The following is a 25,217-nucleotide window of genomic DNA, read 5'->3' as shown; positions in this document are numbered from 1 at the left end:
GGTTACCTGGAAGTAGCAGTCGCAGCTTTGTCTCTCTGAGTGTGTACTGATGACTTGACTGATTTGGAGCTTTCCCCTTCCTCCTCCATCTGATCATCATTCTGCTTCCTCTCTAAGGAAGCAACAATTAGAGTAAACAACTTCACACACCCTGGTGACAGAATTAACAGCTCGTCTTGTGGGTAAACCTACCTAATGCACGCTGACTCCTCTCAATGGCTGTTCGACGGGTCTGTTCAAAAATGGCATCCAGGTCAAATGTGCGGGCCTTCTTACCTGGATGGAACAAAGAAAAATAACTGACAACCCATATTGTCATTTTCTCATATAAGGAATAAAATTAGCCTGTAAAATGATTGACCATTTTTGGACTGTACATACCAAACCCAGAGAATCCCATGACAGATGCCATTTCTCCATCATCACTCATCTTGTCCGATGCTGCAAAGGAGGCGAGCAAATTGTTTATCATAGCCTGGTTATCTTGTTTATCATGGAAGATGTAATAATGACACATTGCTTTTCACGTGAATTCCCAAGAATACAGGACGCAGTTTTAATTACCGGTGATAATTCAGTGAACACTTGAGGTAATTTTGGATGAAGAGGGCGAATTACTCTAAAGAGAGGTAAAATACCGAGTATCGAGTTGTGAAAGAAACACATAAGCTCGAATAGCAAAATAAATGATGCTGCTATACCAGAAATTAATTAACGTAACGTTAGCCATAAAGACAAACACAATTTTTTATATAACGTTACTGATGGTCCACTGTTTGCATCAAATAGCAAATATATAGGCCTTCATCGAGTTGAAACTGAATACCAAAATTTTTTTTGACATCACCCGTTTACATAAATTCGCTTTGAATATAACGTTGTTAGGAAAAGTTCAAATATTAAAGCTTGGCTGTTAGCTAACGTTAACTGTATGCTTTTAGCTTGAATGAGAATATATTTAACACTGGTAACGTTAAGAGCACCAATTCTTTCTCGTTTGAAGGACAATTATTGCAGCTTTTCAGGACAATTAAAGCTGTAACTAGCTAACTTTATAGTTAAATGCTTTGATAATAATTTTGGAAATTGGAGAACACCATGGCAGAAAACATAAGCTAACAAATAAGCTAGCAAAACTAGCAACGATACAGGTTTCTTTTAAGGTAAGGTAGCTAGTCGATAAATGTCAGACAAACTGGAAATACAGCCCAATATGCGTAGCACATACATGTAAGTCGTGTAAGATGAATATACAAAACTTAAAGACAAAAAGTTGCTACCTTCATTCACGTTGTTTGGATCCATGTTTTCAAAAACGAAGACCACCTATGACCTCCGGAAGTTCTTTCTTCTTCTTCTTCTGTTGCGCTTGTGGTTGCGGCACAGCTGCTCCGGTGTTTTCTAAAATAAATGCACTAGTCTTGCGAGGTTTTGGCTGTTCACACCGAAGCCAAGCCCAGTTAATAACAAACAATAAAAAAAGTAAACGTTTAATACGGTGTCACTTTTTGTATACTAAGATGATAAAGATCTTTATATTGTTAATATGTTGATGAACACAAGAATGTTAAAAAGCATGTGATCTGTTTCGTGTAGGACACTTTTGTAGATCCACTGCAAAATCCTGTCTATAAGGCAATAACAAAACTCAAGAAGCTATCAATTGTCTAAAATTTAATAGTTTTGGGAACTTTTAGTCTGTATGATATATGCTGAAAATGTAAGATATGTCAAATATTAAAACACATGCTTGTGTGATCCAGTGGGAAGCTCTCTCAGGCTATAGACAAGAATGACAACAATGAAAACTGATTTTAAAAGCTTTGATCCAGATATGTAATAGTTGGAACAGTCAAGTCTATACAAAAATAAATTATAAATGTAGAAAACTTTACACTTACATGGTGCAAACCTAGAACACCGCAGATGTCAGTGCAACAAATATTCTACTAATTATATATGAAAATGATTGTAGACCTACTTTACCAATAAAAAATATGTCAAACTGTCTTGACATATTTAATATCACTGCTGATCATTATCTAATTTATTAAACATATCTAAATATAATGTATACTACTGTACTTCAAAATGCTTCTGAATTACAGTAGATTCAATAGGCACATAAAATCTTGAAAGTGTTTTCCAGTAATATACAAATCTATTAAGTGTCAAAGTGGTATTGTTTTTTCATTCCTTGTAACAATCAAGCGTCCTCTGCAGCCACCATCCTCTCGATAGCTGCCCAGTCTATTTTGCTGAGGCTGCTGCTGGCGCTCTCAGAAAGGTTGTCCAGCCAGTCCATTGCTGACACACCAGCTCTGGCACCATCATCCTGCTCATCCAACATTCCAGCCAAAACCTGAAGTGTACAACAATGTATGAAATTCACACATCATTATTATTTTCCATCTACAGAAGTCACAAGTAGTCTCAGATAAAGGCTAATATGTGATTAATGTGATTCTCACTATGTTAGACTCCTCTGGTCCCAGCAGCCTATTTAATTTTGAAGTGGGCTCCCAAAGGTTCACCTCTTCTCTCTCTTCCATCCTCGTCTGCTCCCTCAGGATCCCTCTCCCTACAGCAGTCCCTCTTAAAGGACCTTTGTTTGGCCGCGTCTTTCTCTGGTGTCCGAGGTGCCCTTCCTCACTCTGGATGGCTGTGTGCAGTTTAGTGTGGCTCTTTGTGTGTGAGAGCATGCCACGTCTGGTCACCTGAGACATACGGTCCCTTGGCAGAGAAGTAACTAACACAAAATTCACACAACAAGTTTAGTAAATACAATATTATTATACATGGTTTTATCAACATCATCTCTGTAAGCTTCTTTTTTTTTTTTAAAGACACCAATGTTGCTGAATATCATTATGATACCTGGTCTATGTAGTCCCAGTCTCGTGTAGTAATCCTCTGAAGACCGTCCCTGCATCCCAGCAGTCCATGGACGAAGATGGGGTTGAGCGTGTCCTGACTTAAGACTTCTTTTATCATCGGCAGATACATTGAAGAAAATGATATTCCCTCCATTACTAGCTAATCCAGATGTTTAAAATCAACAGGTTTGGTTGTGGAATAATGAATGAATGATTAATGTTTTGTTCAATTACTACAACTATTCTTTAATGAGACAAGAACCTGGTCAGATTACTGTTGCAGGAGATACCTGTGAGTGCTACCAGAGGGTGGAGCAGAGATGGGTCGTGTAGTTAAGGGCACTGGTGAACCTTCAGTGTGTGAAGAATTGCGTAGTGTTGGGGGACTGGTGGGAAAGTCACTGGCCAAAGAATAGGCTTCCCGGGTCCTCTGGTTGTATTTCTCCAGTAGCATTAACCTATGAAATCAAATTGAAATAACGGTTAAGCATATTATGCAGTGCACATGCATGTTTATTGTGCACAGACAATGTAAACAGGTACATACTTTTCTTTATCCTTTCTGGTTTTCCAAATGGCTGCTTGATTCTTGTTTGCAGATTTCTGCAGGGGCAGAGCAAGCGAACAACAATGTGGATGTAATTTTTTTTTTTTTATATAAGATACAATGGAATATCATTTCTAGTAAAGAGGCAAATATATCTCACCACTGTTCCGGAGGTAGTAAAAGGTTTGTGCTCCCTCTCCCTCAGGCTCTCTCTGTGTTTTTGATAAACAGCCAGTCTTTCCCTGTGTTTCCTTCTCATCCAGATCCTCAGCTCTCTCCTCTCATCCTCTGGAAGAACACGTTTCTGTGACATCCAGCTAATTTGTTGCTCTTCCAGCCTGCTAGGGGTCATATTACTTTTAAGCTCAATGATAAATCATAGTAATTTGGACAACACCGAATTGGTAGTAGGTACCATACCTGCTAAGGTGTGCAGTCTGTGAATTGGAGAGATCCAGGTCAGTCAGGGATATATACCCTTCCCTCACCAACTCGTCTAAGATTTCTGCTGTATCGGATAACCCAGTCTGACCCAGATTGTCCTCCGCCCATCTAGAGTTGGACAGGTAGAGGGTATTGTAAATTAGAACTGTAAATCTATTGTAAAATACAAGAAATAACAGTGTGTACATCCACATCAGATAATATGAGTCATAACATGGTTAATACGATTTACTTAAACCTACACCGGAGATATTCCAGATGCTTCAGTCAGCTGATCTTTTATTTCTGTGGGAGCAACACAAACAGTTGAAATAGTAACTTTTAACATTATGACTCTACTGAGAAAATAACCATTTATTTGACTATACAAGGATAAAGAATCCATCAACATTTTTATTTTAATTATACATTAACTTAAACAGCAGATGTTTGGCACTATGCCAGCAAATTTTTAAGGTAGTAACATTTTTTAGGAAATGTTTGATTAAATTGCAACTTTACTTGGAGGGGTGTGAAGGTAGGAAGGACCAGCATTGTGACTGTAAGAAGTGGAGTCATTTTGAAGGGCACATTCTTCTTCCTGATTCTCTTCTTCCTCTTCAAAGGCATGTTCAGTTGAAGTGTCCAGTCGTGGTAGCCATGCTGTTAGAGACAGGGGATGTACAACAGAGTCTAATAGGTAACAGTATTACAGTGCTCTATTAAACTTTTACTTTTGTTTTGGGGTTTCAAGGACTTGTCATTTAAAAAACAATGCAGTTCTGGCTATTATTACAGATGATTGAATAGTTGTAGGTCATACCTTGGTGTGGGACAGTCAGTCTGACAGTTTTTTTTACTGCTGTGGTAGTCTTTACATCAGGAGCAAAAACTGGTGTGAGCTTTTCAATAGTGTTCACCAGCTACACAAAGAAAGATATATAAACATATATTTGTCAGCCTTCAAAAGAACATTTGTAAACTTGGGTGTCATTCATAATATACAGGATAAATAATGAAAAACAACATGCTTATTTACCATCCTGGAGTTGGAAAAGTCCATCTCCAGATAGTCTGCAATGTTCTGTAGAGCAGCCAACTGAGCATCCAGCTCTGACAAGTGGGAGGAGAACCACACTGTAGTAGGTGTGGAGGATGAGGCACTGTGAGGTCCAATGCTCTGGGTCTTTATGGCTTGACAGATTTCAGAGTGAGATGGATATCTGTCCACGTCTTGTGGAGTGATTCTCTCTGGATCCCTAGTGAGCTCAATGTGGCTGAGTGACGGCGACTCGTCAGGGATATCTAGAGTGTACAGCACAACAGATATTTGGACCAAATTTTAACCAATGGTGTTGTGCTTCACCACTGATCTGATAGTTTTCAGTATAAAGACATAACTGCATTAGACCCTCCAACATATAAAGACATATAAAGACCTGTGTGAGATCTCCAGTGGAGATCCTCTGGAATTGTGACTAAGGGTTGTGAATCTGGAGCATCACCACTCCTAATAACAGAAGTCGCAAGTACATGAAGCTGAGCAGAAGTAGGTGAAGAAGGGCGGATGGAAAGACAGGGTGGCAAGTTCTGATGCAGGTCTTTGTCTTCTAGATCCAAGACACTTATGAACTGGTGGCCATTCAGACCCTGAGAGACAAAGGCAGAGAAACAGCCCATTAATTAGGTAAGCCTTTGCTCAAATGCAAGTTTTATATAACAACTTCCAACATGAATGTATGAAGACCATGGTCCCTCCATGAAGAAAAAAAAAAAAAAAAACATAATTCCAATGTATGCTTTTTTTTGGATGGAGATCAATTTGTAATAATTGTACTGCTTTCTACACACAGAATAGTAGGTACTATTGTATTATGTGTTGTATTCAAAGTGGAATGAAAGACCTATTCAGCACCATTCACAGCTCCTGCTGGGTTCACCTTGTATGTCTGGCCTCTTACCAAATTCTTCTCTGGCGCCTGTGGGGTCTCCTCTGTTCCTTGAGCAAGGCGTTTGTCGCAAAACTGCAGATTTCCTGAACTTTGTGCTGGATGGAGACAACACACACAAACAAATAATGTTTAACTCTTCATTATATCCACAACAAATAAAAAGCAGTGTGCTATCATTGTACCAGGAACTTTAAATCCACTTACATCTAGGGCTACTCAAAGTCACAGAGGCAGACACAGCTTTATCCACAAGTGTGGGAGGACAAGCTGCAAGAAAGATAATCCACATGTTACTTTCTCAGAATGTAGGTTCTTGGAAAACATGCACTTGAAACAACCCAGTCAGAAAAACAGAAATCCAATTTATGTTATACATGTCTTATTGATAAAAAAAAAAAAAAAATGCTAAAAACATTTCCTTTCAATTACAAATACAAGCAACAATTGTGAATTACAACTCTGCAAAATTAATATTAATAATGCGTAAACCCAAACTCTAACTTACCAGGGTCTGTGTTGGTGAAAGCATCATGGCACTCTGGGGGTCTTTTACATGTGGAAGCAAAGGCATGGAGCTCAGCTGAAGTGGACACGGCCCTGTCCAATAATCTCTGACCAGTCAGCAAAGAGTCAAAGGACCCTGCGAGTTACAGGTAATTAGAACAGATCAATAGACATTATAATGTTCCAAAGTGTCTGGTCAAGACCTACATTATACCAGTGTATAATATAGGCCAGTAGATAAATTGCTGTGAAAAAAGGATTTACAAGCTTTGCATCATTATTCAATCAATGTAAATTTGAAAACTGCAAAAATGCAGATTTCTGTCCTTCCTTTGAGATGTAGTCATGTGAGTTTAAAATAATTAAGTAATAAAATAATTAAATTCATTCTACCTGTTTTTTCATGAGTGCCTCGAGGTAAACCCTTAAGTGCTACCAAATAAAGGCAGAAATATACTCCATAAGAACTTGGGAGGGTTGTGTCAGACAACATCAAACTTCTGAAACCAACAATCTGACATTCACACCCACTTCCTGCCGGGATTGGCCAGCTGTGAGAAGATGGGTTTGAACTTCCCTCTCAAGTCCTCTTTTTTCATTATTTACACAACAATTTTTGTACAACACTATGAAAGTCTTTCAGGAGAGACTGTCAGAAAATGTTGGCTGTTAGCTCCATATTTAAATGATATCGCTTCTCCCCTCTCTCTGATGGCTGGTTTTTTACTCTGCGAGTAAAGTGTGGCCACAAGCAACATACTGGATATAGTTGCTGCTTGTTATGGTGATCATAATGCGCTTTGGACCTAAACATTTTTAACATATCAATTTATGAAACGTGTATTTGACACTAACCAAATTGAGCAAAATTGGTAACATCTTGTCCAAGGGTGATCTCTTCAGGAGCTGCAGGCTCTTCATTTACAGGCTCATTTGTTGGCTGTAGATATATTAGAACAAACAAATGATAGTGGAATTACACTTAAGCACTGATAGTAGCACAAAATGTTTCTTACTAGAATAAATATTTTCCTACCTCCTGTGTAGGGATGATAGACTCATTTGGTCTGAATGTGACCTCTGCTTTTTTTGCCCTCCCCACGTTCTCCTCTCTCCTCTTCTGCCTATAAACAACACACAGAGTGTTTAGTGAGTAAGCTAAAAAGCCAAAAAAGAAAAGAAAATCAATAACATTGAGACTAATATGCGATTGCCTCTTGCTGGAGTTAGAGCTCGCAAAAGTGGTAGCTCTTCTAGCGCTTTCAGGAGGTGGGTCTACTCTGAGCAATCGCAGTCGAGCCTCTTTAGCAATCTGCCTCCCGATCACTGAACTGGTTAACTCCTCCGTGGACATGAGACGGGTCATTTGGGCTGAAGGTGCTGCCTCGGGAACCATCTGTGGGAGAGACAGATATCTGTACATAAACTACAATGCAAGATATAATCATACCCAATTTAGACATCTTGAAAAAATGAAAGTATTGCTTGCCATTTTTGGTCCAGATTCTATATGTAGAAGCTTGATCATAGGTGCGGCTCCCCACGGAGCTGCAATAATAGTAGTGGGCATTGAGGAAGGTGGTAAGGGTAGTTTGGGGAACGTGGTGTTACTGTGTGGAACAGGCTGAAAGTGCAGTAGACGAATGCCCGGCATTGGTGCAGATGTATGAGGTGGTAAAGCAGGAGGAAGTAGGGAGAACCCTTGCCCCCTAGATCTTTCCGATGTCTGACTCTTGTGTTGAGAGTTCCTGGGAGTTGGATCATGTGGAGGATTAAAACTGAGTTGTCTTTTTGGAATGGAGGTGGATTGGTCATGGTTTTTAACCTTGTGCTGCTGCGTTTCTATAGTTGCAGAGGTTGCAGTGTGAAGCAGCTGGGGGCCTTGAGGATGGTGTGGGGCATTCTGCTGGGATAATGGAGGACGGTGAAGCTGAAGTAATTTCAAGCCCAAGACCTGGGGAGCAGGAGCACTATGTATGCTGTCATTAGAAGGCAGTAACACCGGGGCAGTGTGAAAAGCATGACTGGTGCCAGTAGTAGCCAGAAGCCCCTGTGAGGGTGGGATTAACCTCCTGCTCTCCTGAAACTGGATTTCTGGTGACACTGCCTGGACAGAGAGTGGCTGCATTTCCTGAAGAAACAAAGAAAATTGTATTCAGCTTGGTTTCACTGAGATTGTGTTATTGTTTACATAAAAGCACAATGTGTCACAACTTAACAGAACACTTGAGCAATACCTGATAATTTACACCTGCACCATTAGCATTGGAGGGTAGATTCCTGATGGTGGGATGCTGGCTGCCTGATGGAGAGGTTTTCCCTGAGCTCTGGGTGGCAGGCTGGTCTGCAAACATGCAAACAGGGGCCTGACTGAACTGAGGGTTGTTGGATCTTGGATCTAGCACATGTGCTTGTGTCTGAGGTGGCACAGAAATGGTGGTTTGCACAGGTGAGGCATCTGGTTGAGGGATGAAATTGGTAGCATAAGATGATGGCACATCAGGGTGTGAGGTGTTCATGTTAGACTGGGCCAAAGAAGAGCTCTGCTGGGCAAGTTGCAGGTTAGAAAATGAAGCTCCCAAAACCTCCATCAGGCTCATGTAGTTGATATGCTGTAATGAAGGACAAAAATACTTCAGATCAGAGTCAATTTAAAGAGTCAGTTTAGTCAAACATTTCCTTTTGGTTAATCTGTTCTTACCTGAACCAATCTGAATAAGTCTTCACCCAGACGCTGTCGCATTTGCGGAGCCTGATTGGATAGCGGCTGATGGGGAGCTGTGGAATCTGCAGTGGGTCCATCAGCTGTGGAGCTTTGTGGCTGGAGGCTTGGAGGATCCACAGGTGTGTTGGGGAGCAGCATTCCAGGTGAACCAGAAGGCTCTGCGTGGGCCGCTGCCTCAGGATGGATAGTAGGAAGAGCTTGGGGCTCTGGGTGTGGGGGGTCTTGCAGTCTTTTAGCTTGACTGTGGCTTAAACAACAAAACAGGCACCCAATGTCAACAACCAGAGTGTATGTTTGCATGTTGAATGTATGAAATAACTCAGGAATTATGTTGTATTCTATTTCTATAATGTCTAACTACAACTATCATTAACATGACATCATTACATAACATGGTGAGGCTTAACATTTCAAAAAATTATGTAATAATGAGCAACTTTCTGCTATAATCTTGGCACTGACTTAATGCAGTAATAGCTATCCTTTTACACATTCATGGTGCACACTTGCAAAGTAAATAAGTTTACTTAAAAAACTTACAGAGAGGTGGAGCTGGACAAGTCTTCAGCATTTTCTGAAAATTCCAGGTCTGCAAGCTTTAAACTCTGCAAAGAACAAAGACAACAGTTTTGTGTGCTTTGACATCATTGATGATACAAATGAAGAATGGGAATCCTGAATGGTAATATTCACCATTTCAGGCGTGCAGATGCTTCCAGAGATGGTCCTATTGGAAACAGAGGACGACACTTCCATGCCCTCACTGTCACTGCTTTTGCCTACAAATATCAAAAACGTCAATTAATATACTTTCTTACAAGAGTCTGCATTACAGTAACTTTGATGACCCAATATAACTTTTAGGTAGTCTACCTTCTTTTTCAGGTGTAACATCTAAGTTATCGAGAGATGGTTGTTGTGAGCTGGATTGTCTCTGCTGAGCATCAAAGGTCAGTTGATCCTGGTCATTAGGGAGAGGTGTCCTGTGGAATGTCAGTTCTTCTGGTTCATCTGTGTGAGAACCACTGCAGGGAAACAAATAATATATAAATACAGTAGGTTATTTATATTTACAGTAAAACTGGACGGAACTCTGCTGTTTTATATGAAACTGGTCAGGACATTAAACCATGTCAAATGATGAATCAGTACAAAACAAACATATCAAACTCCAGATTATACATTATCAATGTATCAATATTTTTTATTTTGCCTGCTGCATTTTTTACATTACCACCATGTGTCCAATAACTCTCATTTGTTATATAAATGCAATAATAAACCATTGTAAATAAAAACATGGGGCACTCACATTGACAGTTCTCCTTGCTGTAGATTGTGACAAAGACCAGTGATGGGAGTGTTTGCTGATCCCGGGTAGCCTGTATCAACACTGCTCTCTCTCTCCAGCTTCCTATCCACCTCAGGTTGCAGCACAGGGGCTACAGTCCATTGGGTTTCTGGAACTCGGATGTGGGCACTGTAGCGGTCAGTCCCAAGTAGAGCAGTGTACCTGTGCTCAAGCAAGCTGAGAGAAGTGAGGACAGCAGGCGCTGAGGCTTTGACACGGATCACTACTCCTTCATCAGCTGTTCCTCCATCCCCTCCTCCCCTCTCTTTCTTCTTTTTGCCATGATGTCCTAGTAGCAACCTCCTATCAGCCCAGCGTACCATCCACTCCAGCAGCCTGCCCAGCCCTGGAAACCGAGCCTCTAGTTTAGGGTCCAAACCCTGCTGCAGTTCAATCACTGCCTCCACAGAAGTTGAGGAGCCAAATATCACGCTCTCTGAAGGCTGCCCCGTGGGAAAGGCACTTTGAATAGGGCTAGTTTCAGAACCAAAGAGCCCTCCCTTCATTCCTTGCCTTAAATGCCTCTGCTGTCTGAGACCAAACAAACCTTTTGGCCTGCCAGTTCTCAGACCAGGAAGAGAGGTGACAGAAAGGCTAGTTCTGGATACAGGAGCTTCACTCCAGACGGAGGAGGTTTGCAGATCGGGTGTTGCATCCTTTTTCACTGGCTTGTAGCAGCAGCCGGCTCTGAACACTGGAGGATCTAGGCCCAAGTGTTTTCTCGATGGATGGTGCACATCTCTTTGACGGCGATGAACCGTTGTGAGCACATCAAAGGTGAGAGAATGCAACTCTCTCTCCCGCAGCTGGGAGGAGAAGCACTTCAACAAAGGTAGTTCATTGTCTGAGTCCCTTCCATCAGCACTATCCTTCTCTAACACGTAGCTGAGGAAGAGCTCCAGGAAATTTAGATACTCATCATCTTCAAGCTCAAACTCCCAGGTGCCAACAACTGGAAGGGAGGGCTGCTCATTCTCCTTGGCATTCCCTGGCTGACTCTGCTCCTGAATGACGCTTTCAATCTTAGTAGCCATCTTCTTTGCATGTTCTCTGCCTCTTACCTTTTTTGCTTTTTTGCCCCTGCAAAGAACAATACAGAGCACAGAATAAGCCACAACACAGAAACATGATACCTCAGTGTAATGGTAGTGGTAGTATTCTAGGCGGTGTACCTTGTTGTTGCCCTGCTATGCATTTCAGGAGGGATATCTTCAGATGTATTATCCACTGTGTCTCCATCACTGTAAACTGGGGGGAAGCCACAGTCAGTTAAGGTGCTGGTGCTCAAACTTGTGCCCAGTGAGAGTTGCCGTAACACGGCCATCCCATGTTTGCTTCCCCTGTCCTCCTCTTCCTCCTTTTTCTCCCACAGATGGAGCTCAGGGGGGGCCAGGTGCCTCGTCAAACGCCCAAGATGTTTTCTCCTCTGTCTGAATTTGTCTTGAATCACAATCATCATCAACTCGTTGATCTCCTGTTTTTCCCCCTCTAAAAAACAAACAGAATAACATTTATAAATACATCACATATGTTTAGGAAGTCATGGATAATACGTAAAATACATTATCCTAAATCCTAAATCAAAGCACAAGACTGGCGTTATGACCTGGCAAATCACCGTAAGAAATAATCTCTGGGGTCGTCACAAGTTTTCATTACATTCTTTATAGAATCAATATTTCAAATGTAGCCATTAGGTAAGTTAAACAAAAAACTGCATTCCTACTGTTTAAGTTCTGTTTAGTGCCTTAAAGCAACTTGTTAACGAACAGAGGTGTTCGTACCAAGGACACTGCATTGCCTCAGTCTCTGCAGCAGTGAGTTGTACTTCTCTCTCAGAGGGACTCTGACAGACTCTTCCTCCTCTGGGAAGGCTCGTACCAGCGTGTCTGCCACCTGAGAAGAAGAACAGGAAAGTATGATAAATTTACTCACTTAACGTCATTCTGTTTTACTTTGATAAACACTGTCTATGTAAGAAAAGGCAAGAACAAGTCATATCACCAGAGAGAGAGGAGGAAGTTCAGACACAAGGCTGAGCAGTATGTCCTGGAGGATCTCCTCCGCATTAAGGAAACAAGAGAAAGGCAAGAACCGACAGGCCCAGCAGAGAGCATCAACACAGGTAGATCTCACTTCTGAACCAACAGGGATCTTAGAAACACAAATACACACATCATAGGGCATCTATGGCTGAGGATATTTATACATAACCATGTTACACAATTAAACACTAAAGGAATACCTCTTTATCTCTACAATGCTGTCTGGCAGCCTGATACTTCCTGCAGGAAATGGAGAGCTGGTCCCTAACATGAAGCATCCAGCACAAACCACACAGCTCCCTGAAACAGACTTGTGGGAAAAATATAGTCAATAAGTACAACCTGAAAGTAGATCATTGATTATGATATCCGCAATTCACTGAGTTGTGTCTTACTAATAGTTTGAATGGTGTCAGGGTCCAGGTGACCATCTTTATTAGGCCCCTGTCTGAAGAATCCACTACGGGTGACGAACTTCATCAGGCCCTCTGGGAAAGTCTTTTCTTCTTCTGCGGCTGATAGATAGGAGTACTTCTTCCTGATCTGAAAACAACATCACATATTTGCACTATTTATTTCCTTTTTGCATGATGAACCAATTAAAGTGTAGTAAAAAGGAAAATATTTTTGTTGTCAAAAAAAAAAAAAAAACCTTGGATATTGCAATGCATGAAATTGTAAACAAAGAATGTCAGTTATGTCAGCCTCACTTGGGGACCTTTAATCCTCTTATTAAACCGATAAATACCCTTTAGTCCTAGAAAGTACCTTGTGTAGTATGTGTCTGGCACGGCGCAGATGGCTGATGTACCACTGGGCAGCAGGATGGCAACAACGTGCAGATCTCAGAAGTAACAGTAACCTTTGGAGAACTCCAGACACTTTGTGGCGTGATGCAACTTCTGCAAACTGCCCTATTGTCCCTATTGGGTCCTAAGCGCACACACACAGCATTTAATTATAGAATATAAATGTAATTGTACTGTATGTAAAGGTTAATCTTCTATGTTATGTACCTGTGTGTTGGGGGAAGGCTGAGGGCAATAAAGAGGTGGGGAAGGCAGATACAGTCCACTGGGCACCAACAGAGGCAGGCAAGAACACAGGTCTTTGGCTGTGTCCAGCGAGGAAGACAAGGGTGAAGACATAACATTTACTCCAGCCATGACTGAAGCCTTCAGAATGTCCTGTATAGAAACCTGTAACAAGTCCCAGTCTTCTCCTTCTGAAGGGTCTAGTAAAAAGGAGTTGAGACAAAGCATAGATTAAAATCAAAGGGTTCTACATGCGTTGTGGACTTCTTATAACGGTCAGGTCTCACTAACCTGTAAAACTCTTGTCACCATTGTTATGTCTGCGCTCTTGGGAGTCAGACTTATTGCCAAGAAGACACTCCAACTCAACCTGAAAAATGCTTTCTGGTTTTAAAGCTGTTGGGAGGTGGAACTCTCTCCTCCTGAGCCTGTCATAAAAGATGTCATTGAGATGTTCATGAAAACAAACATCGTACATTTATTCTCATTTCATTCAGTCCCTGATTATAATGTATGCTTTCGCACTGACCAAGTGAAGTCAAAGTGGTCAGCGCAGTAATTGGTATAGGCCAGGCTCAGAGAGGCCGCTGTCTTCCAGTCACCAAGATGATAAGCCAACCACACAGTCTCAGGAAGCAGACCCCCTAGCAGAAGCAGGTCCTGGGCGTAATCTACTGTCCATACTTCTGACAGTTGCTGTTGTCGCACTGCTCTAGCCACCTCCACCTGGCACAGTGGCACCAAGCGCCCAACACTAGCAGCTGAGAAAGAACATGTTACCAAATAGCAATACATTAAGAAATTATCTTTTTAACTGACAAATAATTATGGAAACACACCATGAGGTAGATGTAGTGGAGGCAGGACGGCCACATGGTGGGGGGGCAGGATGTAGAGGGGTTGGTTGGTGAAATAAGAGGCCATGAATCTCCCCAGGGTCTGAACCACAGCACAAGCTACGTCACTGTGAAGGTCCATCGGCAGCCACGGGCAAGGAAGAGGCTCTGTGGCAGGGCATAAAGGCAGAGCTACTAGCTAACTTAAGCGACTGTGAAAATGGCATATCAGTTATTTCTAAAACATTTTGTGATGCAGCAAATTGTGCTAACAAAAAATCTGCGGCAACTGTGTCAAACTATTGATCAGCAGGGAACAAAAATCCCAGTTACATTGCACTGCATTGCATGACATGTCACGTCATTTAGCTGACGCTTTTATCCAAAGCGACTTACAATTGCTATATATGTCAGAGGCCGTACGCCACTGGAGCAACTATGGGTTAAGTGTCTTGCTCAGGGACACATTGGTTGATGTATCACAGTGGGAATTTAACCCAGATATCCCACTCCAAAGATGTGTCATATCCACTGTGCCATCACCACCCAGTTTATAGCACTTTGATTAATTAATTCTTTGCAGACTGATTAGTACCAAAAAGATTAACAACTCCCCCATTCTCATCATACTTACCTTCAGAAAAGATTATGTTTGACCTCAAGAAGAAGCCATTTATTTTTGACAGATGCTGGGGAGACTTTGTAACCTTTTTACAAGATAGATCTTCTCTTAATGATGATGCCCATACTTGAAGCTACATTGCAGGTGTGCTTCTGAAACCTTACTTAGCCAGGTGCACTGCAGCCTTATTCAGGTCAATACTATAGCCTGTGTAAATAGCATGTCTATCTCCTGAACTTACAAATAATATCATCATTTTTAATATCTTTTTTTATTTTTATTAAATGTAATATCTATTTATACCACTACTATTACTATGATGTTATAGTTTACTATCTGAGGGTGGGCAGGGGGAGGGTCATGGTAAATGCTATTCACATTGTACTTTTTGTACTGATTGTCCTCTATCTCTGTATGAGAAGAAAAGGAAAACTCAATAAACAGTGTAAAAAAAAACATCTCCCCCATTCACCATATTCATAATTTAGAAAAACATCTTTTGACCACACAGCCTGGACAGTGAGACATTCAAAGCCAACTCAAAGGCCAGTGTGACATATTGAAACCTTTGGAGTTCTCTCAGCACTGCATGACGTATCCGTATGTAGGAGCTATTTACAACTTGATTCCATTAGCTGACTCACACATTAAAGCCCTTTAAAAGACTAAGGACTTATTGACCATTGCTGACCTGTTATGCAGGTCATGTTGTCCTCCTGGTGTCCAGCCCTGTGCAGAATCAGGCGGGCCATGTGGTCCCCCAACTCCTGGGCTTCTCTCAGACGGTACTGGGAAAACAGACTGTATAGGAGGGCCAGACAAAGCCGTGTCTCCTTGAAGACACTACGATCACAGCCTATCAGAAAGACATACGATTACCATTTCAGAGTGAATGTGACCTTGTGGTGTACTTCGTTAGAAAAATTTAAGCAGTGGTTCTTACTTTTGTTACTCTCCTCACAAATTTGTGACCGCCATGTATCGGCACTTTTTGGGTATGAGCCACACAGAAAAAAATTTTCACCTGGGGGTAGAAGAGTAAAACACTAAACAACAATTATTATTCAGACATATTTAGACGTAACTCTTAGGTTTTCTTCAATTTGAACCACAGTTAAATTATTTTGCATTTGGTTTGTTTTAAACTACCTAATTAATTTCCTGTAGCTGGTGCAATAACCATAGTTAGATAAATAATAATTTTGCTACAGACCTGGGTAACTCAGCAGTGCAGGCCCCTCCTCTAGCCTTTCTCCTGTAGCCTGCAGAGCTGTTTGGATCTGGGACATGATGACAGACACCTGTTGCTGTTCCTCCTCCCAGCCATCACAGCCTTTAAAGCTTTTCAGTTCCTCCATATACTGCTGGGTGACCTTGTAGACCCACTGCCACACTCCCAACAATCTGAAAACATGACATGCAATGACTAAGACTGGCATCCACAAGAACAAATAACTGACTATTTGCTGATTAACAGTGACACATAAAAAGCCAGAGAGATGGTCTGTACCTGCTGGATGGTCGCTGGGGAACAGGTCGTGCCTGATGTACAAAACTGGATTTCTCTTCTTTCTCATCCTGTAACAGAGGCACATAATGTGCATCGGAAGGCCAGAGCTGTTGTGGCTGGGAAAGAGATTCCTTCTCTGCAGAGGACCAGACAGTTCTTTGATGCAGGCTGTAGGTGTGATCAAGAGAATCAGAGAACAGCTCCAAGATAAGCAGGACTGTGGATAGACTACGAGATGATAACTGACAGTGACCAGTCTGGTGGGACTCAGGGTGAGGGGTCAGCAGGAGACGTATCAGCCGTTTACTGAGCTCTACCACCAGCCCAAGGCAGCAAGACCCATCTGAGTGACTGCTATCCCAGGGAAGAAAAGACAGAAGGGCTTTGAGAAGTTGCAGAAGGCAAGTAGAAACCGATGTATTCTTTTTCCCTGTGTGGACCTCGGAGCGGGGGATCAAATGGAGTAAAGCAGCAAATCGCACCACACAGTAGAGGGTATGCTTCAGCAGACGAGTTCTGTTTTCCACAGCATTTCCTAGAGACATGCCAAAAGCCCAAGCTGTTAACAGCTTAGTCTGGATTTTTCCAAGTTCACAATGAAGAAAAGGAGTCTTCCTCTCTGTTTCAACAAAGTCCTTTTCATACCCTGGACTAGTAAGTCCAGTGTCAGTCTGTGTGTCCAGGGCGTGGAGTGTGTCAAACATTGTGGCAAACTCCAGACGGCCGCCATCCTCAACATGAGAACCAGCAGGCGGCCCATCTACGTCAGAGTCATCCTCAAAGAAAGTCTAGGAAACCACACAAACAAACAGCAGGTTACAGATACCAAACATAAGTGAATCAAGCAACTAATACAGCAGCCATGACACATTATTACTCAGGGTAATCACATGCACTATAGTAATTAGATTTTCACTGTAAGCAGTGATCTGCCATCCAAAATTGCTATGTAAACAGAGAAGGCTGCGACAAGGGGATATTACCATTAAGACACTGAGAATATGTAAATGTTGGTACAAAAAGTAGTAGTGATGGTAGGAAATCAGATTTCGAATCTGCTTTTTACCTTCATGTAAATGTAGCCCGTCAGTAGCCTACACAGGAATCAAAAGCTATACATTTATCTTTTAAAAAGATACGTTTGTGGGGCTTTTCCCTTAATTTGATAGTGACAGTGCATAGACAGGAAAGGTGGGAGAGAGATGATGATAACACACAGCCAAGGGCCGCAGGTCAGATTCGAACCCGGGCCGCGGCAAAGGACCCAGCCTACATGGGGCGCACGCTCTTACTGGGTGAGCTAGAGGTCGCCCCAAGCTATACGTTTCTAGTTTGTTAACTATGTGACCGACCTGTACTTTTTCAAGAAGCTCCTTGGTACCACCCAGTGTCCCCTGATCCTGCAAGAAAAGTGGCAAAGTGGATCCATCTGTGGCTGCTGAAATGACAGAGTCTGCGGTGTTGGGCCCACATGTAACAAGGCTGCTGTCAAGATTCAGGCAAGATAGGGATTCCAACCATGCCCTCACATGAATCTGAAAATAATGAATGTGAGGAAACCATATTGTCAAAAATGGTCCTGTAGAAAGTACATACAAAGCTGAAGCTGATCCCGGTTCCCACTTCTAGAAGTCCCTGTTTTACCACCTGTGATTTATCCAGTATCCGACTGGCCTTCTCAAGGTCCATGCTTGTGTCCTTTAGAAGTGTTGTCAGCAACAGGGCAGGAGAAGGCCTATCTAGCAGCCTCATAACTGTGGCCATGTAGCCATCAGACACAATGAGATACATCAGCCGTGGATGCCAGGTCACAGAATACCGCTGCCTAAGGACATCCCGCACAGACAAGCTGGAGCTGGACAAAGAGGCCGCCTCTTTATCTGCAGACATTGGCGCCCTGCAAAGGGGAAAAGATAGATTTTTTAATTTATTTTTTTTATCACAGACATTTGCCAACTATCAACTTTTTTGATAAACAACTCTTTTGTTTCAGCTTCTCAGTGTGAGGATTTGCTGATTTTCTCTCAATCAAGCTAGTAATCAGCAGAATAATAGATAATGGAAATAATTGTTATTTGCAGCTTATTATATACAGAATTAAACATTACATGTTGGATATATATGCTTCAATTCTTGGGACAATAGAAAAGAGCAAAGATGACCACAGATGAGAGAAGAGAATTAAGAATAAAGAACATCAGCACAAACAAATCAATAACTTGTAACAAGGGCTAATAAGTGATGTAGGGTATACCGGTAAGTGACAAGAGGGTGCAGGGGTAGGAAGTGTGCAGGCCCAAAGTCCACATTGCAACCGCAGCTTGTTAGAGTGAGAAGCCCCCCAAGGCGAGCTAACATAAGAAGGGAGCCTCTCTTCAGGACACAGGCCAGGAAGAGACCGCCTGGTGACCAGCTCACACTGCTCACCCAGTAGGACCTAAAACAGAAGATACGTAAAGTCCATTTCTAAATATATACACACTGTACATCAGGGCATCTCAAAGTCCGGACCAAGGTCCGCATCCAGACCGGATGGAAAGTCAATTCGGACCCAGCCCATAAACCTTGTATTATTAATACCATACATTATGAAGTGTAATGTTTTCTAGTTTGAAATACATTTTCTATTGATCGATAAATTGTTAGTGATGTTAAATCTACATTAAAAATATCGCCAAAAACGTTGGATAAGGCGTCCAAAACATCAAAAAAAGCTTAAAGAAAACTAACAAAACATTGGAAAGAAGTTGAAAAAAAGTCTACAAAAAAAGCAACAAAAAAGTAATAAAAAACTACAAAAATGTCCTTTTACTGCATAAAGCTTAAAATAAGGTACAGTTGGGTACCGGTTCCAAATTTCATGTAACGGTACCCAAATCTGTACAAAAGTTGAGCAGGAAAACCGAGAACTCAACATGAATATATGTTGCTCAAAAGTTAAAAGTGAGTTGATTAAATGTTATTTTGTTATTGCCAATCGAATAAAAATCTTAAGCGGACCTTTGAGTGATATGTTTGAGAACCCCTGCTGTACATCAAAGATTTGAAAGTAGTTCTTATGACAGATGGCATTCTGATGATGCCACACACCCTTTGGTGGCAAAAATGTCCTGGTGTCCTATATCTTGGCAGTCTTAATACAATTGTATATTGTGATATTGTTGTCTTTGTTGGTGATGTCCCATTTTTATTCATGCATACCGTACCTTATGTATTTAGAGGGGATCTCCATTTTCTTACTTCCACATCCTCCAAGGCCACTTGATATGGAGACAAAATTCTGTGTGCTCACAAAGAGGACCTGTGAAGCCTGCATTCAACAAGAGGAAATATAAATCTTGATTTACATTTCTGAAAAAAACATATGAAGATGTGAAAAAAGAGATAGACAGGCCAAATGCTCACCTTAGGCTGTCTCTGGTTCAGCACAATGGCTAACAGGCGGCCATCTGGAGAGAAAGCTGGCACCAAGGCCCCTCTGGACTTCACTGGTTGGCAGGGCGGCTTGAGACGAGACATGGGGTATGTCTTGGTGGCCCACTGTATGCTGTATCCCACAGAACTACAAAGAGAAATGTGTACTTTTAACTACTGTAATACTCAATGAGTCCTGTCTTTTACATAGACCTGTTCACTCACCCCACTTTCACATGGCCATCTTCCCATTGGATTTTCAGGCAAGTGATGATTAACTTCTTCCCAGATGTGAAAACAAAGGCTGATAAGCAGGCATCACCCATACACTAAGTTTGGAGAAAAATAAAATTAGATTTATATTTTTTTTAAATGGATAAAATGAAAATCAGAAATGGAGTGCAGGTATGTATGACACAATATGTACAATATATATTATTTTCATTATACAGACCTCTGTCTTGGCGAAGATGGTGTGATGGGATGCTTCTTTGTCTTTTGAAGAAGGCAGAATGGAGTCTTCAACAGGCTGTATATGTGCCCAGTGTCCCTTGACTATGCCATCTCGTACCCCTGTCAAATCCCTGACATCTATACACTCCCACAGGAACACTTGTCCTGTAATGGCTACCAGGAGCACACACATCCCATCCCCTGAAACATGGAGTGACAGTCGTCTGGCGTTCCCTGTGAGAACATAGACACATAAATCCAAGGATTGAAGATTTAATATTTCATGTAATAACTGGAATCAGGATACTCTATGATCAGCTCACGTTAAAAACAAAACAACATTAAACGTTAAACATCGCCTTACAAACACCCACCCGCAAACTGCGGCCATTGTTATAAAATATGGAAGCAACTACTTGTACATCTCGGGTCAAGAATGCACCTTCCCACATCTTCCAAGTGAGTGTATGCTACGGTCTCGCAGTAGAGAGAATGCATATACGTGTACATATACCTGTACTGTGCATACCTTGAACAGCAGTAGTTATTTGAACTACTTCTGGGACTGCTGCAGCAGTCTTCAACAAGTCTTTATCCCTGTTCCACAGAAACAGCTCTCCTGAGACCAAAAGTCCACAAAGCCACATACCTGAAACCCAAGATACAAGAAATGTATTCTCAGTATTGTCAGGTGGTATGTGTTTTGCTTTGAGTTTACACAATATATTTACCATTGTTGGATGAAGCCATTGTCACCACACTGTTGAGCAAAGGATGGAGTTTAGGAGTCCTTTTCTTGGTGCGACCAGACACCATGTTGATCTCACTGATCCGTTTGTCATCTAACAGGAACACAGACTCCTTCTCCTGAAGAGAGACATGACACAAAGTCACAGGCATGTTTTCTGACAAGGAAAACTAATTGTTAGTGTCACTGGCTGAAATGCTTTTGACTGTTTTCACCTTCCCAAGCCAACAGAATCGCGGCCATGGTTTCTTCCGTTTGATGCTGGATGACAAAACAACGTCCAACGTTAGCTCCATGTTTAAAAGACAGCATCAGTTCTTCCTCTTGATTATGCCCTCAGGAAGGGTTTATCGAGATGGCAGGATCCCACTAGTCAAGCAAGACAATATAAATATAGCTATAGGTTAGCTGACAGGCAACAGTTTTATTTGCGACAATGTAACGATTTTGATTAGCTAGCTAGCTAGCTAGCTACGTAACGTTAACTAGTTAGAAATATGCGATGGAATCCTTAGCTATATGTTTACAGCAATGCGTGACATGTGCTGACAACGTTAAAGTGTTAATAGCTAATGTTATCCATTGTTTGAACCAACAAAAAACATCGCCAACGTTAACTAGCATTAGCCACCTATCTAGCTATTGTTGCTTACTGCGCGGAGCATTGGTCCCGAAAAAAGTCTTACCTGAGCAATTAAACTGCATTGGTTGTACTCAAATGTTACGCCCACACCATTTAGTTGCGGGGATGTTAATATAGCTATGCTATTATATGTTGTTCTGTAGCTAATCATGAAATATTTCGAAACTCCCTCCCCTTCAGTAGCCAGAATTGTTTCCCATGATCCTCTTGGAGGAAGCTTCAACGCGTTGCTGTGGAAACGTATAAACCTAGCGATGATAGGATAGGATGCCTTGTCGGGAACTGTGTGTGATTTTTGCCCTCTGTTGATACATCCATGCTGTTAAACCCATAGACCGTATATGGTTAAACCCCGTGACCCGAACCCTTACAAAACATTATTTGTGGGGATTATTTAGCGTGATGTCTACCTAAAGTTTGTGGTGAACTGTGTTACTTTATTTTTGAGCACATCACTAAATATGATCTTCTTGACAGCTGACAGTTTACAGGACGTTACTGAGAACTCTAGCCTGATGGGGCTTTTTGTTGCCATTCCATTATGGGGCAGCAATTCAGAGCCACTTGAATTGGCTGTGGTTTGTATGCAAGATCGTGGCTTTAATGATTCCCTACAGTATCCCTATTGAAGAGGTCATGTGTTTTTTGTTTGTTACCTTTTTATTTTTTTTTATTTTTACACTGAAAAAAGGGCAGGACATGTTGACACAATGCTATGGATGGGATGCACAAACACAATAAACAAAGGCAGTTGCGAGTTGAGTTGACCTTTACAGAGCTGTGGAGATAGGTCTGGCAATGCAAGACTATAGGTTGGCCTTAAATTTAACAATGGACTATTTAAATTGACCATATTGTTGCACATCAGGTTAATGCTGTCTTTGGAACTTTTGAACACATCATACTCAAAGGCTATAAGAACTTTAGGACTATGATTGCGTTTCATTATCTTTCAGCAAATTCTGTATGGTGGTCTTTGTGTTCAATGTAGAATGTCATACTCCAAAAAGACTCATAATACTCAACGACTAACAACTGGCAATGTGTAGTACACGCTCATTCACAGATGCTTCAGAATATTGCTGCACAGGCATACTGTTGCCAGCAGATGGCAATGCTACAACAGACATTATACCATCATAGCAAAGTGTTTGAGTTCACATGAAAGCCAGTTCTGACTAGAGCAGAAGAGATCACTGTGGTAGATAAACGGTGGCATAGAGGCTTTTTGTACTTTGCCTCTGGGCTATTACAGATCTCTCTCCACAAGGTCAATTTTCTCTGAAGAACATGCAGGCCTATTAACTACCTGAATGTTTGTGTGCAGTAAGTGGTCCTCCTCACCATTAACATGCTATGGGTTGTGTGAACTCTCAAGCAATACGGTCTCTTATTGGCTTGTCACAGGGAGTTATTAGGTTTGCCCCCCGGCCCCTGCTGGTATTTAATTACCCTTGTACTCTCTCCTTTTCATCATGATGAAGATGACAGCTGCAGGCATTGCCAATAGGTGAAAGAGGAGACTTCACCAGACCTTAATTGGTTCATTTGCCTCTGCCTGCCAGGCGCAGATGGAGCTCTTTATTACTGTCACTGCCAGGTACATTCTGGTCTGATGAGAACCATCTTAAGACAGAGCTTGACATCCTATGAGGACATGATAACCTGACCAAAAACAGAATGATAATCCGGATGAGAGTAGTTCAAGAAACAAACAGATACAGCACTATAAAGACTATGTTCATTCATAATATTTGTCAATAATTGTTTTGTTTTTTCAATAGAGCAAGACTACCATGATACTGTCATGCTTATGAGCTTATTGTTCAATCTAGCTGTGTCCAGGATTTCAATTGTACTCCTTGGATCATTCCACAATGAGGTTTTTTGTATACTAGTAGCTGAGTGTGTGTGTCCGTCCTCTTGCAACGTATCAGCCTGTTGTTGAGATATTTTCATCATGCATGTGTTTATTTATATGAATATCTTGACGTTGGACATCATTCATTGTAACAGGTCTTTACATAGCTAAATATGGCATAACTGAGGTATGGCAAGAGCACGCAATGCAAAAGTGTATGAATAAAACATGGTTGTGTTTGTTTAAAAACATTTGTTAGCAAGTAAGCAAATACTTCTCTAAACACTTGATCCTGAAATTCCATTTTGGTTTGAATTTTCATTTCTCTCTTCTATAGAATACCTATCAGGAGACAGAAAATAATTAAAGTAGCATAAAATACTATTAGCTATTTGCATCATTGAAAAGAAGTAAACTTTTTCAAACAAATCTTTTCTTAATTTGTCAATCACTGATCAGAACCCACAAGCAGGTTAGACTGACGGATGTCTGTAAATCACCCTTTCTACATCAAACATAAAAACAAAGGTCTACTCTGTAATTACTCTATAATTACTATTTATTTGACTGTTGCCTGCTCTTTCAACAATGCATGCCTGCACATAAAGTAGAGGCAGTTGGGTTAGGATTTCTAGATGATTCTCCTATAAACTGAACAATTACTACATGTGGATTATAGAGATTGTATCATGTGTTTGACCACAAAGAATCAGCATGATCACATGCGAACAGTGGGCTCCTTTTAATTTCAATAAACTGTATAGCCATTACAACATCAACATGTGATCAACTAGAAAACAATAATATATCTACGTCCTCAGTGTTCAATATAGGGACATTAGTTGGCATGGTAACCTCATTTGCCATCTGCAGGCCTCACTCATACTGAAAAATGACACTCAGGCTCAGGAAGCTGTAAAGAAACAATTTATGTCTGTCTGCTGCAAGTCTCTTGGTGTGCACTTGATTGTCTGTCTCAGAAAAAAACCTGCATTTGAAAGGTTAAATTTGTTGTGATGGTTAGTCTCCATCATCGCATGTTTGTTGGGAAGATTTATTAGTGAGTGCTGAGTGCAGCAGTGTATGTTAAATATTGACTAATGGGTGTTCAAAGTCTAATTCAGCATTTGAGGATGAAGAAATGCTGGAAACAAATATGCTTGCTTGCCTTTTTGTTGAGAGTTAGATGAGAAAAACAACACCATTCTCAGATCTCTCAGATAAATGTGAAGCTACAGCCAGCAGGACGCTAGCTTAGCAGCATATAGGCTGGAAATGGGGAAATAGCTAGTCTGGCTATTTTCCAAAGGAAGTTGGGGTTAATAGGTCTTTTTTTTACAGCTGACATTTTGACTTGTCATAGTAGGAGAAGCACACGTGTTAATAACATTAACACTGCTGTGGAAATGGCATACTAAGCAACCAATCGTGACAAGCTCTTATCCTGAGAAATTTCTGACCTGAGAAACAGGATTTCGTAGTAAAATTGATTCTCTACTTACTGTCAGGCCACAGTCTTGAAATGATTATTGCACTGAAGTTTTTTTCTCTCTACATTTTTTAATAAACATATATTCTAAATCCAAAACAAATATTTATGATAGGCTAATATATGGCTTATTGGTATTACTACTAATTCTAAGCAGTAGGCTATACTTTTCAAAGTGTATACG

The 25,217-nt window shown here is 41.2% G+C and overlaps 2 protein-coding genes across 6 annotated transcripts in view; both read right to left on the bottom strand.

The window, feature by feature from the left end:
• Positions 1 to 1,412, bottom strand: part of wdr70 (WD repeat domain 70) — a 48,933-nt gene extending 47,521 nt beyond the window's left edge. The window contains exons 1-4 of the mRNA XM_028601792.1: positions 1,281 to 1,412; positions 382 to 441; positions 193 to 276; positions 7 to 112 (exon numbers count right to left, since the gene is read on the bottom strand). Coding sequence (XP_028457593.1) covers positions 7 to 112; positions 193 to 276; positions 382 to 441; positions 1,281 to 1,305 — 275 coding nt within the window. The 5' untranslated portion in view covers positions 1,306 to 1,412. The remainder of the gene's footprint in view (positions 1 to 6; positions 113 to 192; positions 277 to 381; positions 442 to 1,280) is intronic.
• Positions 1,413 to 1,809: 397 nt separating this feature from the next.
• On the bottom strand, positions 1,810 to 21,920 carry cplane1 (ciliogenesis and planar polarity effector 1). Of its 5 annotated transcripts, none has more exons than XM_028601832.1 (50): positions 21,727 to 21,920; positions 21,256 to 21,409; positions 21,024 to 21,159; positions 20,822 to 20,941; positions 20,294 to 20,526; positions 20,065 to 20,168; positions 19,831 to 19,987; positions 19,632 to 19,735; positions 18,680 to 18,862; positions 18,073 to 18,322; positions 17,778 to 17,960; positions 16,426 to 17,213; positions 16,129 to 16,319; positions 15,859 to 15,939; positions 15,607 to 15,771; positions 14,297 to 14,461; positions 13,987 to 14,218; positions 13,749 to 13,885; positions 13,440 to 13,657; positions 13,192 to 13,356; positions 12,819 to 12,966; positions 12,624 to 12,733; positions 12,383 to 12,532; positions 12,163 to 12,274; positions 11,551 to 11,866; positions 10,340 to 11,458; positions 9,901 to 10,052; positions 9,721 to 9,806; positions 9,568 to 9,632; positions 9,004 to 9,274; positions 8,540 to 8,914; positions 7,792 to 8,433; positions 7,517 to 7,698; positions 7,339 to 7,426; positions 7,158 to 7,242; positions 6,304 to 6,438; positions 6,003 to 6,065; positions 5,808 to 5,893; positions 5,286 to 5,496; positions 4,886 to 5,151; positions 4,670 to 4,769; positions 4,369 to 4,509; positions 4,110 to 4,152; positions 3,844 to 3,975; positions 3,584 to 3,764; positions 3,424 to 3,479; positions 3,167 to 3,334; positions 2,878 to 2,984; positions 2,472 to 2,749; positions 1,810 to 2,362 (listed from the first exon to the last, which is right to left on the bottom strand). In XM_028601832.1, the coding sequence occupies exons 2-50, from the start codon at positions 21,334 to 21,336 to the stop codon at positions 2,207 to 2,209; spliced, it is 9,717 nt and encodes a 3,238-aa protein (XP_028457633.1). In that variant the 5' UTR covers positions 21,337 to 21,409; positions 21,727 to 21,920; the 3' UTR covers positions 1,810 to 2,206. The 5 variants fall into 5 exon arrangements, with proteins under 5 accessions (XP_028457633.1, XP_028457636.1, XP_028457635.1 ...); XM_028601835.1 differs by having other exon boundaries at positions 2,535 to 2,749; XM_028601834.1 differs by having other exon boundaries at positions 2,878 to 2,981.
• Between the last annotated feature and the right edge of the window lie 3,297 nt (positions 21,921 to 25,217).

Source organism: Perca flavescens, chromosome 16, assembly GCF_004354835.1.
Source record: "Perca flavescens isolate YP-PL-M2 chromosome 16, PFLA_1.0, whole genome shotgun sequence".
NCBI classification, from domain to species: domain Eukaryota; kingdom Metazoa; phylum Chordata; class Actinopteri; order Perciformes; family Percidae; genus Perca; species Perca flavescens.
Note: the sequence above shows the minus strand (reverse complement) of the source record. Positions and strands in the feature narration are given on the sequence as shown.

Coding starts and splice junctions, on each gene's coding strand:
- cplane1 (XM_028601832.1), bottom strand. CDS start 21,336: ATGGAGCTAACGTTGGACGTTGTTTTGTCATCCAGCATCAAACGGAAG. Junction 8,915..9,003: donor ACTTATTCAGATTGGTTCAG/GTAAGAACAGAT, acceptor CCTTCATTACAG/CATATCAACTACATGAGCCT. Junction 4,510..4,669: donor ACTGACTGTCCCACACCAAG/GTATGACCTACA, acceptor TGTCTCTAACAG/CATGGCTACCACGACTGGAC.